This window comes from Podarcis gaigeae (genome assembly GCF_964106915.1).
Source record: "Podarcis gaigeae genome assembly, chromosome: 14".
In the NCBI taxonomy this organism is placed as follows: Eukaryota; Metazoa; Chordata; class Lepidosauria; order Squamata; family Lacertidae; genus Podarcis; species Podarcis gaigeae.
Genome location: NC_139690.1, coordinates 33053156 through 33070414, shown reverse-complemented (window position 1 = coordinate 33070414; position 17259 = coordinate 33053156). Strand labels below are relative to the sequence as shown.

Sequence of the window (17259 nt, the reverse complement as noted above, 5' to 3'; positions counted from 1 at the left end):
GCATTACTTCCAGGTTTCACTCAAAATGACGCCACACGCATGCATGGAAGCAGCGAATCGTGACCCACACACGCGCAGATGTGGGTTGCGTTCACTTCAGGATTCGAACGGGGCTCCGAAATGGATCCCGTTCGCATCCAGAGGTACCACTGTATGCATTATTTTACTAACATACAGCACCACTTTATGGTGGGGATGGAGGGGAATGAACACTTCCTTTTCTTTCCAATGCCCAACAAAACCAAATCTGCATACAGAAGTGGCTCACCGGATGGAGCTGAGCTGCTGCATTGCCTATTCATCTGGTGGATTATTGTCACTGGGGGGATAAGGGGGAGGGTTAAGATGGCAGGAAGGTTGGTGCATTGCAAACACTCTGGCAGGAGTGCAAGATGGGCTCTGTGGGTGTGTTCACACTGCACCAACCTCCCTGCTTCTTCAGCCCACCCATAGCTCAGTGGTAGAGCATCTGCCTTGCATGCAGAAAGTTCCACGTTCAGTCCACAACAGTTCCAGATACGGCTTTGCATGTCCCTCAGTTTGAATGCCTGGAGAATCTCTGTCAGTGTAGACAATACCAATCTAGATGGACCCAATGGGTCTGGTTCAGTATATGGCAGCTTCCTATGTTCCACTGAAGATTATGTCTTGCATTTTGTAAAAGCTTATTTATAGACTGTTTTATATTTTAAAACATTTAAAACAGCATACAACATAAAAGTTTAAAACACAACAGAAATACATAAGTCTAAAACTGGAGAACATAATCCAAACTCATGGATGTGTGTGCAGGCAACATTATTGATCAGGAAAAGTCTATTTGAGCACCTATGTCTTAAGCATGCACCGAGAAGATACTAAGTTTGTGCTTGTTTACTCTCCAAGAAGAATAGTTCCAAAGAGTAGAATCTGTGTTAAATTGGGTTAGAGATTTAGGTCGGTATATATGATGCTAAGAGTGTCAGATTTGCATTTTTGCAGACCTCCTGGATCCTCAAACCTTGGATCATCCCATCTGGCTGGGCAACCTTGGACTAGTCACTATCACTCAGCTTAGTTTACCTCAGAGGGTTGTTGGGGGGATAAAATAAGATCACTAGCCTCCAGCATAAGTCACCCTTGAGCTTCTTGGATAAATAAGTACTGTAGATTGGACAAGGGAGATGGGCAAGAAGGAGGCTGGGTTTCACATACTAGCTGTTAACAAGCAGTTTACAGGCCTTTCTTTTCATTCTTTAAAAAATACCTCATGGGAAATTGTCAGCATTTTCTTTCACATATCTCCTTATATACACATTTTTGTATGTGTTGCCTAATACACACATCTTTGCAGTGCACCCCCTAATATATTATGACTTTATGCATGCTGTGTTCAGTGATATATGCATTTATTTAGGAACATTTCCCCCTAATATAACAATGCCTATGCACTTTTTCAGAGGATGGCTGTGTTTCAGTTTGTGCATTATTTTGGGAAGTATGAATTGTGTAGGTTCACATTAAATTGAAATTTGGATGGAATTTTTAAAAATAAAATAAAAACTGCAGAGGAATTTCTCTCTCCCCACTCCAATTCCTACTAGACAGAGCTATTTGAATTTTCTGCCTCAGGCAACAAAATGCTCTAGTTCAGCAGTAACTCAGAGACATTCTCAGAGTGCATGTGAACACAAGTGCTGTAGATAAATGAAAGATGTTTCCTTCACCTTTTGTTGTCTAACTTCCCAGCAAGACCAATCTATTTTACAGCTAAGAATGCTTCCAAAATTCTCCTTATCTGAACTTCTCCCTGGGTTTTAGAATTATATGGTGCGTCTTGGTTCTGAAATGGAAACAATGCACAAGAAATTCACCATTGATCTTTAAAGTCAAAAATTGAATTCAAATTTTCTAGAGTACTGGCCAGACACACATTTGGTTCCTTTGTGCCTTTGTCTTCCCCCCACATTGTTAACACACTTGTATGCATTGATAAAACACTGCAACATGGTCACATTGAGATTCTGCTTGTGTTTTCCCCATGAGTGAGCACATGGATTTATTACAGTTGCCGAGCAATCAGATTTGATACAAACAGGATAGAAATACATAAAAAGAATGCAGGCAAATCCCCAAAGGGAACTGATATGGCTCAAATTGGTGGGAAGAACTTTGGCTCTGTAGTAGAGCACATGCTTTGCATGTAACTGAGGCAGATTGTGGTGACAAGAGATGAAGTTCTAGGCCTAATAGACAAAATAAAACCTGACAAATCACTGGGTATTGATGGTTTCCACCTGAGAGTTCTCAAAAAATGTGAAATTGCTGATCTTCTAATAGAAATATGTACCTTGTCCACTAGATCACTCTGCATACTTGAGGACTGGAAAGTAGCCAATGTAACAACATTTTTTAAGAGAGAGAGATCCCGGTGAGATCCTGGAAATTACAGGCCAGTTAGCTTAATATCTGTCCTGAGAAAACTAGTGGAATTATCATTAAAGATAAAATAACCAAGGGCAAGTCCTGTCTTATTAACCTAGCTGGACACTGTGAGAACAGGATGTTGGCCTGCATGAGCCATTGGCCTGATCCAACAGGCTCTTCTAGTGTTCTTACGTTATGTTGTGTTCTTACGCAAAAGGCCCCAAATTCAACCCCCAGCATCCCAGTAGGGCTGGGAGAGATACAGCCTGAAAGCTTGAATAGCTGCTGCCAGTCATTGTAGACAGTTCTGAGCTTAATGAAACAATGATCTGACCAAGTAAAAAGTAGCAAAACCAGCTCTAAGTAAGCATTTATTATTCCTCCTTGGACGTTTGCTCTGTAACCAAAAGCCTAACTTAGGTGGGGAAAGGAGAGGCAGCTCTCAAACTGAAATATTTACCAGCAGGAAAGTACAGTCAGGGCTTGAATTGTACACCATTCCCCTCCCCAAATCAAGTCCTAATTAGTCTAGCTCTAGATCTCTGTATTGTTGAATTTCAATCCTTCAAATTCTCCTGTGCAAAACCTTCCTCATCGCTATATACTGTTGATGCTGTTCTGCTTTCCAAGGATGTGATATACATCTGTGTCTGTGCACATGCAAAAATTGATAAAACAGTGCAAGAAAGAGAGAGAGAGAGAGAGAGAGAGAGAGAGAGAGAGAGAGAGAGGAGTAAACTTTATGTGATTGTGCATGCTGTTATATAAAGATTCAGAACCAGTCAGAATGGAAAGGTAGAAATTCTCTCATTCTTCTTTATAGTGGAGAGGAGCTTTTCTGCCCGGGAAATCCCTTCATTGTTAGCAAATATTTCTTCCTGCTCCTTCATAATTAGCCTTGGCATCGCAATGGTGGGAAGCTGGCCTTTGACGTGTCACATTCCCAGCACACGGAAAGTGCTGCTTAATTAAAGCCAGGCTGGTGTTAGGCAAGAAAGAAAAAGAGAAAAGGAAAGGAAAAGAGGAACTGGGGTGAAGAAGACCCATGCCTGGACAGATACATGATACCCAGTGCTTCCACACCCCCCCCCCCGAAAAATAGGTGTCAGTGCTCACCATGAAGTTGTTACAGTTGGTGCCACACTTTTTAACAACAACAAAATAGAGGTGCCAGGACTGCGGACCCTCGAGTACCCTAAAGGGAAAAAAAGCACTGATAATACCTCGCTCCGCATTCCTCTGTGACTGTGGGTGGTTGGCTAATTCTCCTTTACATCTTAATGTGCACCATGCTTTAATATCCCCAGGCAGTGGTGCTGTGTATCACCAGATGGGATCTCGCTGTTAATGTAGGTTAACATGGTAATGGGGTGGAGGTTGGGGAAAGAGCTGCCTTTGCTTTGAAAGAGGCCCTTAGCCCTTGGAGGGGGGACTCTATGTTCTTAAGCACAGTATTCAAATTACAGGATAGGGGGTGTAGAAAGAGGACAGTTGGCTCTTTATATTTTGTGACAACCCCCACCTCACTAATAGGTTTAATACTTATTAGGTTGCATGAAACGTTGGACACACCTGTTAAAATTATTAACATTAATGGACAAGTTGCTTTGGGTCACTTTTCATGACAAAAGTGGCTAATAAATGCTAATAATAATATTACAACAACCAATGATATTATAGGTTTTAAATACTTCAGTACTTTTAAAATAATTTCAGTAAGAAATGGGTAGGGGAGCAAGATTGCTTACAAAAACAGCTTACACAATAGTGCAAAGATTAAAACCAGCATAAAACCCCAAACCAAATGAAAGACAAACCCCCTAGTGCTTAATAACATTATGTTCATTCTTCATTTTGGGGTGGCAGGGGGAGCGATAGTGTGATGAAGGGCTGGAATTTTCCCAGGGAAACCCAGTTGATGTCAATTACTTTCAGCAAAATTCGAGCCACCAGCATAGAAGGCCATTTCTTTGATAATTCCTGGAGCCCTTTCACTCGGATACTCTGCCACCAGGGACAGGAATGTAGTGTCTCCTATTGCTGCTGCCCGGGCACATGCACAGCCGATGCTCAGAAATGATGCAAGTTGTAGTCCAAACCCTTTGGAGCAGGCTGGGTTTGATTTTCCCCATCCGATTACTTTGTTTGCCTTCCTGCTCCTGACCAAATGTCTTCACATCCCTATCCATGTCAACCTGCCCCTCCCACAATCCTCTGAAATCTCCCAACCTCCAGGTTAGGAGCAGTTCTTGAACTGGAACATTTCTCAACACATTCTAATTTGCCGTGCATTTGCTGAACATGCAAAAAGTTGAATGGTGAAGCTCTGCTTTTGTATGCAAGATGTTTCTGGCTGGGAACAGGAATTTTGATTAGTTATTGCCACACTATGTAGAAATTGATTGCTGGTAGGTATTCATTCGGGGGGGAAATGGTCTTATTTTAAATATTACAATTGCATTTTATGGTACATCACTCGTGTCAAGTTAAATTTAATCATATTAGCATTTTAAAAAAGGGTATTCTGAATACCTGCTCACCCCGCTGCCGGAAGGAAGGGTTTATGAAGCCTTCACTTTTATTTAATAATCCAATGTCTATATTAAACAATTTGGATATGCAATATATTCTTCAACAAATCTATTCTATTGATTGCCTTTTTAACGCATGAGGGAAACACACGACCTCATGGCTAGGTGGGGGGGGGGGAATGTGCCCAGGTAATTATTACTTCTTCATTTCTAAAAGCTACACCTAGAAGGGAAGGAAGGGAGGTGCCATTTTCTTGTTGAAGAAATAAGCATAATTGTGGGACAACTTGATGCGCAGAGCAATCCTAAACCTGGCCAGTCACCACCACATCTACAGCTCTGCTAGTTTTGGTGACTATGGTACAGAAGGCAAAGTCCTTCTTTGTGCGATGCTATCCTGGATCTGGCATCAATCCAGATCTGGTTTAATGCTTTCAAGTGATGGTAGTATAGCTGTTTCAGGATCCCAAGTTGGTCCTGTCCTCAGAATGCCCCAATTTTGTGGCTTTCTGTGGACTACCATTTATGTCCACTCATAATTGACAGTCATAATTGAATCAGTAGAAAAAAGTTACCCAGAATCAAAGTGTTGACTTGTCCTGATGGGCAGTGGCTCTCCAAGATTATAGGCTGGAAATCTCTCTCTGCCCTACCTGGAAATAACAGGAAGTGATCCTGGGACCTTCTGCATCTACACCTGATGCTCCCCTTTTCAGCTATGACCTTTTCCGCTTAAATTCACCTTTGAAACTACCAAGTTTTGATAAGGAGCAGGGGCGGCCCAGCCCATTTCAATGTGTGAGGCAAAATGGGATGGTGCTCCTCAATCCCACCTACCCCATGAAGCCTGACTTACCAGGGTCACACAGCTGCAGTGGCTTCCAGCGAGATCTCATGAGAATTCTGCGAGATCTTGCCAGAAGCCTCTGCAGCTGCACAGTGACAGCAGGGGTGGGCAGGATGCCTGCAGGTTCATTGCCCTATGAGATTCTGCCGCCCAAAGCGGCTGCTTCAGTCTACCTTATGGGCAGGCCAGCCCTGATAAAAAGGACTCACACAAAAGATGCTATCCTCCATAAATAATACTTTATAGATTTACATGGTTCCAAAATAGAAAAGGGGGCACCATCAGGGAGCAATGAAATGATGAAATTGCAGATGTTAAATAGGTCAATCACACACATTCACATTTAGTGATGCAGACAGGAAGGAAAAGACTCATTGTGAGCTGAAGGAAGTGCCTTGTCCCTCAGAGGTAAATGTTACTTGCAAAATGTATAGCCAGAAAATACAAGCGCTTTGTGTCTGTAGTCAGGGGTAGCATGTTAAACCAACCGTGTTTAAAAGATGTCAAATGTAGGTCAACTGGACTTCCAGCTGAGCAAATAAAGTGGAATTATAACTCATAGATGCTGTTTGAGACAAATATCTGTAGCCAGATAATGCTATCTCCATTCTTTTCTTTCCCAGCAAAGCCAAACTCTGTTTTCGGTATACCTGTCAACGGCTGGGAAGTCCAAACAAGCCAGAGTTCAGCTCTCTGCTCTGTAATCTCCTTTCCCCTGTTATTATCTCCTTTGCTGAAAAGTAAAGGCAATAATGCTAGGATAGGTTTAATGGCTTACTTTCAGTCAGGGCATATTCTTAAATGCATAGTATTGTAATTAGTCCCCAAAAAGAGAGGGCGAAATGCCCATCTCACTGGGGATGTGTATATGGCTGGTTTCATTATGCACACATGTTCATCCTTGACCCTTTGCCCTTACAGGCTGGTTGAAACTAATACGTAGTCTTCTCTCTTGGCCTTCATACGTGGTCGGTAGGCTGTGAGGCATGCAAACAGATTTGAGAGGATGTTGGTTGTAGAGCAACTACAGGTGTTCCTGGATGAGACTGATTATCTAGATCTGCTACTATCTGGGATCAGAACCAGTTTTGGAACTAAATCAGCTTTGGTCACCGTGATATATGAACTTTATCGTGAAAGGGAAAGGGGCTGTGCAACTCTGTAGCCTTTGATAGCATTGTCCATGGTGTCCTACCAGTCCAACTTAGTGAGGTGGATATTGGAGGTTATTATGGTGGCTCTCTTGGGCCTATATGGAGATGCTGGGGATTGAACCTTCAACCTTCTTCATGAAAGGCAGATACTTTCCCCACTGAGCTGCGCACATGCCCCAGATTGAATAAATGACCTTTGAGGTATCTTTCAGTTCTCTTATTCTGTTTTCAGCTTGCCAATGGGGTTAGGTTGCAATGTAGATCTGATGACAGAATTGTTTCTATATTTCTTTTCTTTTTTGTTCTTTCTGGGAAATATGGGTCACCTGTAAATAAAAATTCACCAGCTGTGTTTCTTTCCTGCCTCTGGATTCCTGTGTCTGATGACAGCTCATGATAGATAGATAGTAAATATGAATTCTTTAGGGCTCTTTGTATCTTTTTAGCTTTCCTCACAGATATGTGATTTAATTAGAACTTTAATCATTTTGGGGCCAACCTCTAGAGTCCTTTAAAGGTCCTTTAAATAGTGAAGTGTTAGCTAGCTTAACTAGCGATATGTAGAGAAACTGCAGCTGAGAATCACTTCTGAAGTATTTCCCCTGGCAGGCAAACAGACGACCAAAGGTATAAGAAATTTCATTTATTAAAAAAGAAAGTGCCTTTAATTTAGGGTGTGTGCACTTTCCCCCATGTGTGCATCATTTCCACTACTGCAGAGCTTTCCAAACTGTGTGTCGCAACACATTCGTGTGTAGAGCGAACGCTCCCTGTGCTCCTCCCAGGGTTGGACAGGGGTTAGCTTAGCCTCTGGTTTGCTGGTAAAACCGAATTACTGTGTCTCAAAATGAGGCATGTTTAAAATGTGTGTTAGCAACATGAAAAGTTTGGAAAGCTACTGTATGAGCACTAATGTACCCAGAGTTTCCCCTTAGCTGATCTGCCGTCCCACTTTTCTTCCAGTATGTATTAGTTAGTTAGTTTTTCTTTTAACCCACTCTTCCATGGTCATAGTTATGGGGTGTGTAAAACATATGGAATGCAATTATGAAAAAACACAGTAAAAACCAATGCAAATAAATGCAACACAACTGGCAAAGCATTTGGGCAATCAGCTGTGAAGCAATTAGGTGCTTTTGGCCCTCTTTTGTTAAGATTAGAGCCGCATCTCCCTGCTGTAGACATGTTCAAAGCTGGTTTAATTTGGTAGTGCAGACATGTTGTGCAAGTCATATTTTGTGTTTCCCAAGTGCATAATTCTGTGGTTCTAAGCTCTATGGGTGCTCAGCAGGGGAATATTCAGGGCACGCATCTGGAATCCCCCACGGCAGAGCTGGGATTTCACAGATTTAGATGATAATCAAGTTCTTTTTTGTGTATCAACACCCCTGCCACTGCCTTGTGCTTCAGAATAATTTATATTGGACCCAATGAAGTTACTGCTGCAGCCGGGATATCTCTGTATCAGAGCTACACCTCTGACATCGGAGAGGGAGCTCTGAGGTATCTTGTTGATGCTCTACTGGGGACCACAGGGTTACACCTTACTTAAGCATTTTCTTTCAAGATACAAATTCCAATATGTATTTTGAGACATTTCAGCTGCTGTGAACCATGTCACAGTGTTAGGAGAAGTGCAAAATTCACTGGATAGCTGAGTTCTGAGCCACCCATTACTTCAAGTTCAGGTCATTTCACATAGGAATTTTGAAAAAGAGCCATCCCTCAGCCATCCGCTATCACAAGCAGTAATGCTTCTGAATATCAGGAACTGCAGGAGGGGAGAGTGCTGTTGTGCTCAGGTCCTGCTTGCAGGCTTCCCAGAGGCATCTGGTTAGCTACTGTGTGGAGATAATGCTGGGCCTTTGGTCTGATCTATCTGACTCTTCTTACATTTTTGTCCCTCATCAGCAAGGGGAAAGGACATGCAAGCATTCATGAATGATAATGTTATCAATGGCTACTAACCATGACAGCTATGTATTACCTCACTGCTGGAGGCAGTAATACTCTGAATACCAGTTGCTTGGGACCTGAGTGGATAGGGCAGTATATAGTTTCAATTAATAATAATAATAATAATAATAACCACAAGTGGGTAGAATTGCAATTGCTTCCCAGAGGCACCTGGTTGGACCCTATGAGAACAGGATGCTGGACTAGGTGAACCATGGGCCTCATCCAGCAAGGCTCTTCTTGCATTCTTACATATAGCAGGCAATTTTGAATGTTTCCCCCCTCACTTTAAAAAATGTGGTGTGTGACTGTTTGGTTTTCCAAGGCAAGCAAAAGATTCTGATTTGCCTTAGATATACCAGGCCCTACGAATGTCCCCATTTTCCAGGGACAGTCCTGGATTTACAGAGGCAGTTTCTGAGTTCATCCCAGAATGTCCTGCTTTTCCTTAGGAAATCCCTATTTTCATCGGAGAAATGTTGGCTGGTATGGAGTTACATGATCTCTCTCTCCTTCCCCCCCCCCTCGCGGTCCATCTGAAGGCAACCCTGTGTGGGGAAGTTTTTTAAATGTTTAATGTTTTATTGTGTTTTTATATATGTTGGAAGCTGCCCAGAGTGGCTGGGGAAACCCAGTCAGATAGATGGGGTATAAAAGTATTCTTATTCTTATTCTTATTAGTTAATAGGATGCTCCTATTTTGTTGGAAAAATGTTGGAGGGTATGATATACAATCCCCTGCAACGTTCTGTGTTCATTATAGTGGAATTCGACAGTGGAATTTGCTCCCAAGGAGTGTGGTGGAGTCTCTTTCTTTGGAGGTCTTTAAGCAGAGGCTTGACAACCATATGTCAGGAGTGCTCTGATGGTGTTTCCTGCTTGGCAGGGGGTTGGGCTCGATGGCCCTTGTGGTCTCTTCCAACTCTATGATTCTATGATTTGGCTAGTTAATCATTAAGAAGGTAAGATTACACATGCTGTTATGTCTCTTGGTTGAATTGATCTGTCTGAAAGAGCTAGTCTTCCAACCAACAGGTTAACAGACTACTTTAATATGTGTGTGGCAGCAGTGTGTGGTGGGGTGCCTCCCCACCTCCTTCTCCCTCTCTCTCTTGCATATCACTCCTTTGTTTCCATACCCTGAGGCTATGATGCAGTTTGCCTCATTTAACTACAGTGTGAAAACAGCTTTCCCTGAGAATGTGAAATATCTGCCGACAAAGAGGCAGAACACAAGAAAGGAAAGAAAAGGGGGGCAAAATCAAATAAAAGCAAAGAATAAAACAGCAAGAAAGAGTTTTAAAATGTGAGCAGTGGTGGAAAGAGGTTTGTGTGTGTGTGTGTGTGTGTGTGTGTGTGTGTGTGTGTGTTTTCTCTTCCTTTGCCCCTCCACCAAAGTAATGAATAAATACAGTATCATTCTGCAAATGTATGCTTACACAAAAGATGAACATTGCACAAGTAACATTTCTCCTGCTTTCATTTGTGTTCAAACACATAACAGGGTTACTCCTTATGTTTTGACACTTATCATGCAATTTCTTAATTATAAAAGCTTTATGCAACAGATGAAATGCTGCTGTGAAGGAAAAAAATTAAACAGGAAGATGTGAGATATTCTGTACTGAACATCTAAAACAGTGGTGTTTTGTTGTTGTTTTTTTTTAAAAAAAACATAACAATCTGGAGTGTTTCTAGAAAAGCTTGTGCCTCTACATAATGTAGACTCTATTTTCTCTTTCTCTGCATAAGAGAGTTCAGCATATACACAGAAAGCAATAAGCTGCACTTTATACTCTGGCATGTAAAGCACCTTTTACAGTTGAAATGTGGATTTCATTAAATTTCAGGCCCATGCACAGGCCAATGACTTTCAGCTCTTCCTTAAAACATACACATGCAAAGAAGCTTGCCAGCACCATGTTGCTGAGCCATGACATGCACAGGTTTACAAATACTGAGAGACACTGGAGGTGAAAATTATTTGGTGCTCTTGCTTCCTTATCCTAAGGTAAAGGGACCCCTGACCATTAGGTCCAGTCGTGGCCGACTCTGGGGTTGTGGTGCTCATCTCACTTTATTGGCCGAGGGAGCCGGCATACAGCTTCTGGGTCATGTGGCCAGCATGACTAAGCCACTTCTGGCGAACCAGAGCAGTGCACGGAAACGCTGTTTACCTTCCCGCCAGATTGGTACCTATTTATCTACTTGCACTTTGACGTGCTTTTGAACTGCTAGGTTGGCAGGAGCAGGGACCATGCAATGGGAGCTCACCCCGTCACGGGGATTCGAACCTTCTGATCGGCAAGTCCTAGGCTCTGTGGTTTAACCCACAGCGCCACCCGCGTCCCTATCCTAAGGTAGCCTTCCCCAATCTGGTACCCTCCAGATGTTTTGAATTACAGTTCCCATCAGCCCCTGCCAGCATGACCAGTGGTCAAGGACAACAAGAGTTGTCACCCAGCAACACCTGGGACGTACCACTTGGAGACCCTGATGTAGAAATATATCTGGTTCTTAGAAGTCAATGAATTCCAGACTGTGCAGGAACAGGCATTTCTGAAGGCTTATCCACACTTACCTCTTGTCCCACTCTGTCCAGACAGAGGTCTGTGCTTTAACACTCCATATCCAAGCTCCCCCCCCCCCGCCCAAGCTTTCCCTTCAAAAACCTGCTCTTTAAAGTTGAATCAGAGCAAACATCAATTCAGGTTTTCGCAGGGAAAGCTCTGGAGCAAAAAAACAAGTGCTCAGACAGTTAAATCGCAGTCCATGCCTGTAAAGAGCAGAGGAAAAGTTAAGTGTTGATAAGGTGTGGTAGTGGGGCTGCGGAGGACTTAACTGTGGGCGAAGATAGATACCAGCAGAACACCCAACAGGAAACTCCTTACTCCATCCAGAGTCAACTAAGCCAAGCGCCACCTAATGACTAAACTACATAATGGCAAATTCTACACTGATAGCAATTTGGAGCTAGTCAATAGCCTTGAGATCAAACTTTACTTCCTAAATTTAGGCTTGAGGTGCATGTCTGAAACTGATAACCTGGCAACCCTAGGCACATGACGTTAAATGTTGGATATCTGAGCAGAAACTGAGCTTTGCCATTTTGCTTTTTCACAGATTGGCCTTTAAGGGGACCAGTTTCCCCTCAGGTTGAGATTGCTAAATTTGACTCTCTCAGGCTGCAGTTGATAAGTGTTCCTGGAAACAGGTCAAGGCCTTTTAGTCAACCTGTTTCCCCAGACCTCAAAGGGCCTCCAATTGTCTTTAGGCTGAGGCCTCTCAGTTTATGTGCTGCCTGGTTTCATGCTCCCAATTTTGTGAGAGGTAACTGAGCATCAGTGAAAGTGTGGAATGATATGTCCCTGGGTAGCAAAACACTTTACAATGAACTAACTGTGGAAGGAGTGCCTCAGGAAGCTTTTATTTGATCGCTGCTGATATCATACTGATATCATGTCAGATCTCAAACCGAAAGCAGATCATGAATCTGCAAACCAATGAATAGCAGGCAGTGATTCCGTACTGCTTCAGTTGTGTTACACCACCAAACTTGGGCCAAAGAAGAGAGCAAGGAGTCTACAAATTGGGAGGTGAAACCGTCATGTGACAAGGCCTGGCTTCTAGCAACACTTCCAGGCCAAGTTTGTTCTTGCCTCTAAACTGCAAGGAAACACAACTTGCTTGGCAGAAGCTGGGTCAAATAAGCCTCTGCAGTGTTCCAGCAGCTGTTGGTCCTCTGACCAATGTCTGGGACCAAGCAGTTGGAAGTATATCAGCAGGGATACACAGACTGTAATTTAAGCTTTAATTCTGTTGTAAGTGTATGTCAACTAGCTAAGAGGGTGCTGGGTGGAGGTGTTGGTTAGCAACCAGGCAGAGTGGCATGAACTTTGCTGAGTGAACACATGCTCTGATTGGCTGTGTAGTTCTGAGAGAGCTTTCCCTCTGTATATATCATTGAATGTATTTTTGCTGTATGTACAAGGCCTGAGGAAAGAAATGACAAAACCTTTTCTTATCAAATGATTAAAAGTTTTCAATCATTTTTATTTTTTTGCTCAGTTTGCACTCAGTGCTAGCAGGATTTCTCTCTCTGAACTCAGTCTGCATTATTCAAAACTGTATGTGAAAATGTGTTTATTGGGAAAATCCATACTAAAATTCTAATATTTCTTTCATCTGGATTAGGTTCTTGTTTTTGTTTTTTTTAAAAAAAAAATACAAATTGCTTCAGAAATGTAGAGAGCTGTATTTAACATTGGGGAAAATGAGAAAACCAAAATTTACAGATTCTTCCATCCCTAATTTTGAGGAAATGTGGTTAGGGTTTTGTTGGGAGAATATATTTTTTTTAAATGGACAGACAAACAAACCTTGCAAGATTCAATCAAATAATGCCTATTTAGACACCCCCCCCCCCAATAAATCTACTGGTTTGCTTTAGAATCTGAACTTAGTGGTCTTCTTGGGAACTCTCTCTTAGACAGCAGTGTGCATTATGTCTCTTGGAATAGCTCAGTTGGTAGAGTGTGAGACTCTTCATCTCAGTCATGGGTTCGAGCTGCACATTGGGCAGAAGATTCCTGCATTCCAGGGGGTTGGACTAGATGGCCTTTGCGGTCTCTTCCAACTCTACAATTCTCTGATTCTATTATTCTTGCTTCAAAGTGTGCTAAGGCAGACCTCCTGGATTTTTAGTCCCCCTGCTCACTCTGCTGAGCGTGGACACCAAAGTCCTGCCCATCTGGACACAGATACAGAGAGATCAAGAATGAATGACATATTTTTTTATATTGCAAAGGGGTGGGAGTGTTGCTTAATGTTGCCTTTGGAGTGAAATAAGTAGGAAGTCACCAGTAAAGAAATCGTACCAAAGCTCACTGCTCTTAATTAAATATTAGCTGTAATTAGCACTAAGAGTGAATGCTACGAATATTAATTCTAAGCTTGTGAAAGGGCTGTCATTGTTAATGAGAAACAGTGGGGGTCTCTATAACATCTGTTTTAGAGCTCAAGGTAGCATAGAACTCTTTAAAACAAATTGCACCTAGACAATCATTCCCCATCTCTCTTGTTTCCTTAATGGCATTTTTTAGATATAGCAATAGATACATATAGCAGACTTTCATTCCATTTTAATTGATTAATATTTCCATAACATCTTGAATCTGCTTTCCAAATAATAAAAGCACTTTTGTGGAATTTGGAGACCTAAAAAGTCTGCCCACTTTTGCATCTGACCTTCACCACCACCATGTTGTGATGCCCAGAAGGTTGTCAGTAAGGGAAGCTGGCCCTCAGGCTCAAAATGATTACACAGATCATTGAAGGGATTATTGGATTATTGGGACTAGACCTGTCCCATCTAGTCCAGCATCCTGTTCTCATAATGGCCAACCAGATGCCAGTGAGAAATCAGTGAGCAGTACATGAGCACAAGAGCACTCTGTGCTTTTAAATGCCAGTGGCTGGAAACCACAGGAGAGTAGAGGACTCTTCTGCTCAGGTCCTGCTTGCTTGTGGGCTTCCCATGGGGTCATCTGTAAGAACAGTATGCTGGACTGGATGGATGATTGACCTGATCTAGCAGGCTCCATCAGCAGCTGATGCACTCTTTGTGCCTTCTCTCTGTTCAGAACAGAAGGAAGGATGCTCATGCAATCGTGGGATCCAGTGAAATGTGAGCATACCTTTTTCAAGGAGTGGGGGTTCACATAAGAGAGGCCAAGCCAGTGCAAACAGGAACTGAGTAGGAAGATTTTTGCGGTGGTTAAAACCCAACCTGTAATTGTGCTGGAGAAACTGGGAAGGCAATATCGCCAAAGGGGGTGGACTGAACATCTGCAACAGTTCAGGAACGAACTGCAGGGCAAGCTTAATAATCTTACCTACCTTCTCTTTGTTTGTTTTTATCTTTCCCCTTTGCAGGGTAATCAGGAAGCCACAGCACCTCCTGACACAATGGCACAGCCTTACGCCTCGGCTCAGTTTGCTCCTCCTCAGAACGGCATCCCCGCAGAGTACACCGCGCCCCACCCTCATCCGACTCCCGACTACACAGGCCAAACCACAGTTCCAGAGCACACATTAAATATGTACCCACCTGCGCAGACGCACTCTGAACCAAACACAAGTGACACAAATGCACAAACTGTGTCAGGCACAGCCACAGTAAGTATATATAGAGAGAGATTTAAATTTCCCCATGCAAAAATATTGGCATCAGCAATGCAGTCTATATGAGCAACCTCCAACCCTTCTAGACTCGGGGCTCCTCTTCCATCAGTGGGGTTTTGAGCTGGAGCCACAGGAAGAGTCTCCAGCTCAAGCTTCTGTTGACCTGGTAAAACCAGAAAACTGAAATCTGAGTATTGAAATCTGACCTGTCCAATCCAAAACTGAATGCTGCCTGAATAGAGATAACTGTTTGCTTGTGTGCATCATTTTCTTCCCTTCCTCCACTAGCCTAAATTTAGTTTGTGATTTCATAGGGACAGGGATCTCTTCTGCTAATATGAATTTGTTAAGTACTGTGTATTTGGAGTGTGAAGTATTCATTTCAGTTGTGATGATTTACCACCAGGCCTTTAAAATAATACCTGGCTCTGTATTTTTGAAACATGGCTTCCCATCTAAGGTGCTTGCATGTATTTATTCTGCACATGGTGTTCACCTACTTATGTGTGAGATTAACTGTGCATAATGCTATAACTGTCCCCTAGTTTACCACAATCATTGACAGAACATTGCTGTGCGACAAAAATGATTTGATATATCATGTTCCTAGTGTGTGGTTCCTAGTAGCTCTTTTTGTTGAAAACTTTGGCCTCCAAGAGATTATTAGGATGACATCTGGTGGATTAAACAGTTGGGTGTTTCAACCTTTTATCCTCAGTTATTGAGAATTGGTGTACTGCAGAGTTTAATGAACAATTATGTACCTAATTCATACAGAAGGTAGGAGGTGCTTCAAATATTATTTATTAGGCCCAACATGTTTTGAATAACATCATCCTCAGGAGTTTCTGTATAACAGAAATATCTTCAAAGGGTTTTGTGTAAATTGATTGGCTTAAACACAAATATGCCGGTGGCAACAGTCACCATAAGGTTTTCCATAAGAAGATAAGCAGAGACCCATCAGAGCATATGAACATAAGAAGAGCCCTTCTAGATCAGATCAACACTTGGGCTTCTAGAATTAAGCCAGGCTCCCTCCCTGATTTACAAGCATGGAGCTCTGATAGGAGACACTCAGGTTTCCATTGGCTTCAACTTCCTTCTGTTTCCAGCTAGACATTTTAACCTGCCAGCTTCCCACCTAGTAAATCATATTTCAGAAGGTGAGACAATATTTTTCTTTAATTTACTCTAAATCAGAATGAACCAATGCTGACATCTGGGCCCAGGAGGTGTGGTGTGCGGGGAATGAGTAGTTCAACTGTACACTGTGTGAATGAGTTGCTTTTATCAATCCTGAATCTTGCAACAATCAGCTTCATTGGATGTCTGTGAGTTCTAGTGTTAGGAAAGAGAGAGCAAAACTTTTCTCGATCCACTTTCTCCATGCCATGCATATTTTAATGAACTTCAGTTATGTTGCCTCTTACTTGTGTTTTCTCTGAACTAGGAAGTCCCAGATGCTGCAACCCTTCTTCATAGGAGAGTTGCTCCACCATTTTGGTTGCCCTTTTTTGAACTCTTTCCAACTCTACAATATCATTTTTGAGTTGAGGTGACTGAAAGCGGCAACAACAGTGACTACCAATTCTATTTAGTGGATTGATTTTCATTCCAGAAATAAGCAAAATTCAGCAATTTCCACTCACGTTTCCATTTTTGGGGAAATTCTCTGACATCCTAGCTCCAGGTGGCGCTTTCAGAGTTCTAGGGAGAAAGCAAAATAAATTCTGCAGACTTGAAGTCTGTCCACCCCAATCTACAGTTCCTTCCAAATAGACTTCTTGTCATAACCCCCCCAAACATAAAAGATATCACTGAATATAGCAATAAAGTGTGGATTATCTGTTGTTTGTTGTGACTGTTGCAACATCTGCATCACACATCCAAGCCACGTTGTCACCAGTTTATGAGCTACCCCAACCCCCATTTGTTTTGGTTTGTTTCATATCCAAATAGTGTATTTTGCTTCACTTTGGGTTGTTTTTTACAGTTTCAAGAGACATTGTGTATCTCAGGATGTGTGGCATCAGGCTTTAATAATGGATTCATGTCTGGTAAACAATTCAGCCTCTGCAAAACAAACAAGCAAAATGTTCTCGCTTGTATCCAAAAGGTGCTCTACCACATTTGAAAGTCATGATCCACTTATGGAAGAGGCTCGTTTTCCACACTTGCA

At 42.3% G+C, this 17259-nt stretch overlaps 1 protein-coding gene across 36 annotated transcripts in view; it reads left to right on the top strand.

Annotated features, from left to right (window-relative positions):
* The window catches only part of RBFOX1 (RNA binding fox-1 homolog 1), a 1459852-nt gene that overhangs the window by 1297324 nt on the left and 145269 nt on the right, over positions 1 to 17259 (top strand). For all 36 annotated transcript variants that reach the window (XM_083710893.1, XM_083710868.1, XM_083710871.1 and 33 more), the window contains one exon: positions 14829 to 15071. In XM_083710893.1, the coding sequence (XP_083567019.1) occupies positions 14829 to 15071 (243 nt within the window). The remainder of the gene's footprint in view (positions 1 to 14828; positions 15072 to 17259) is intronic.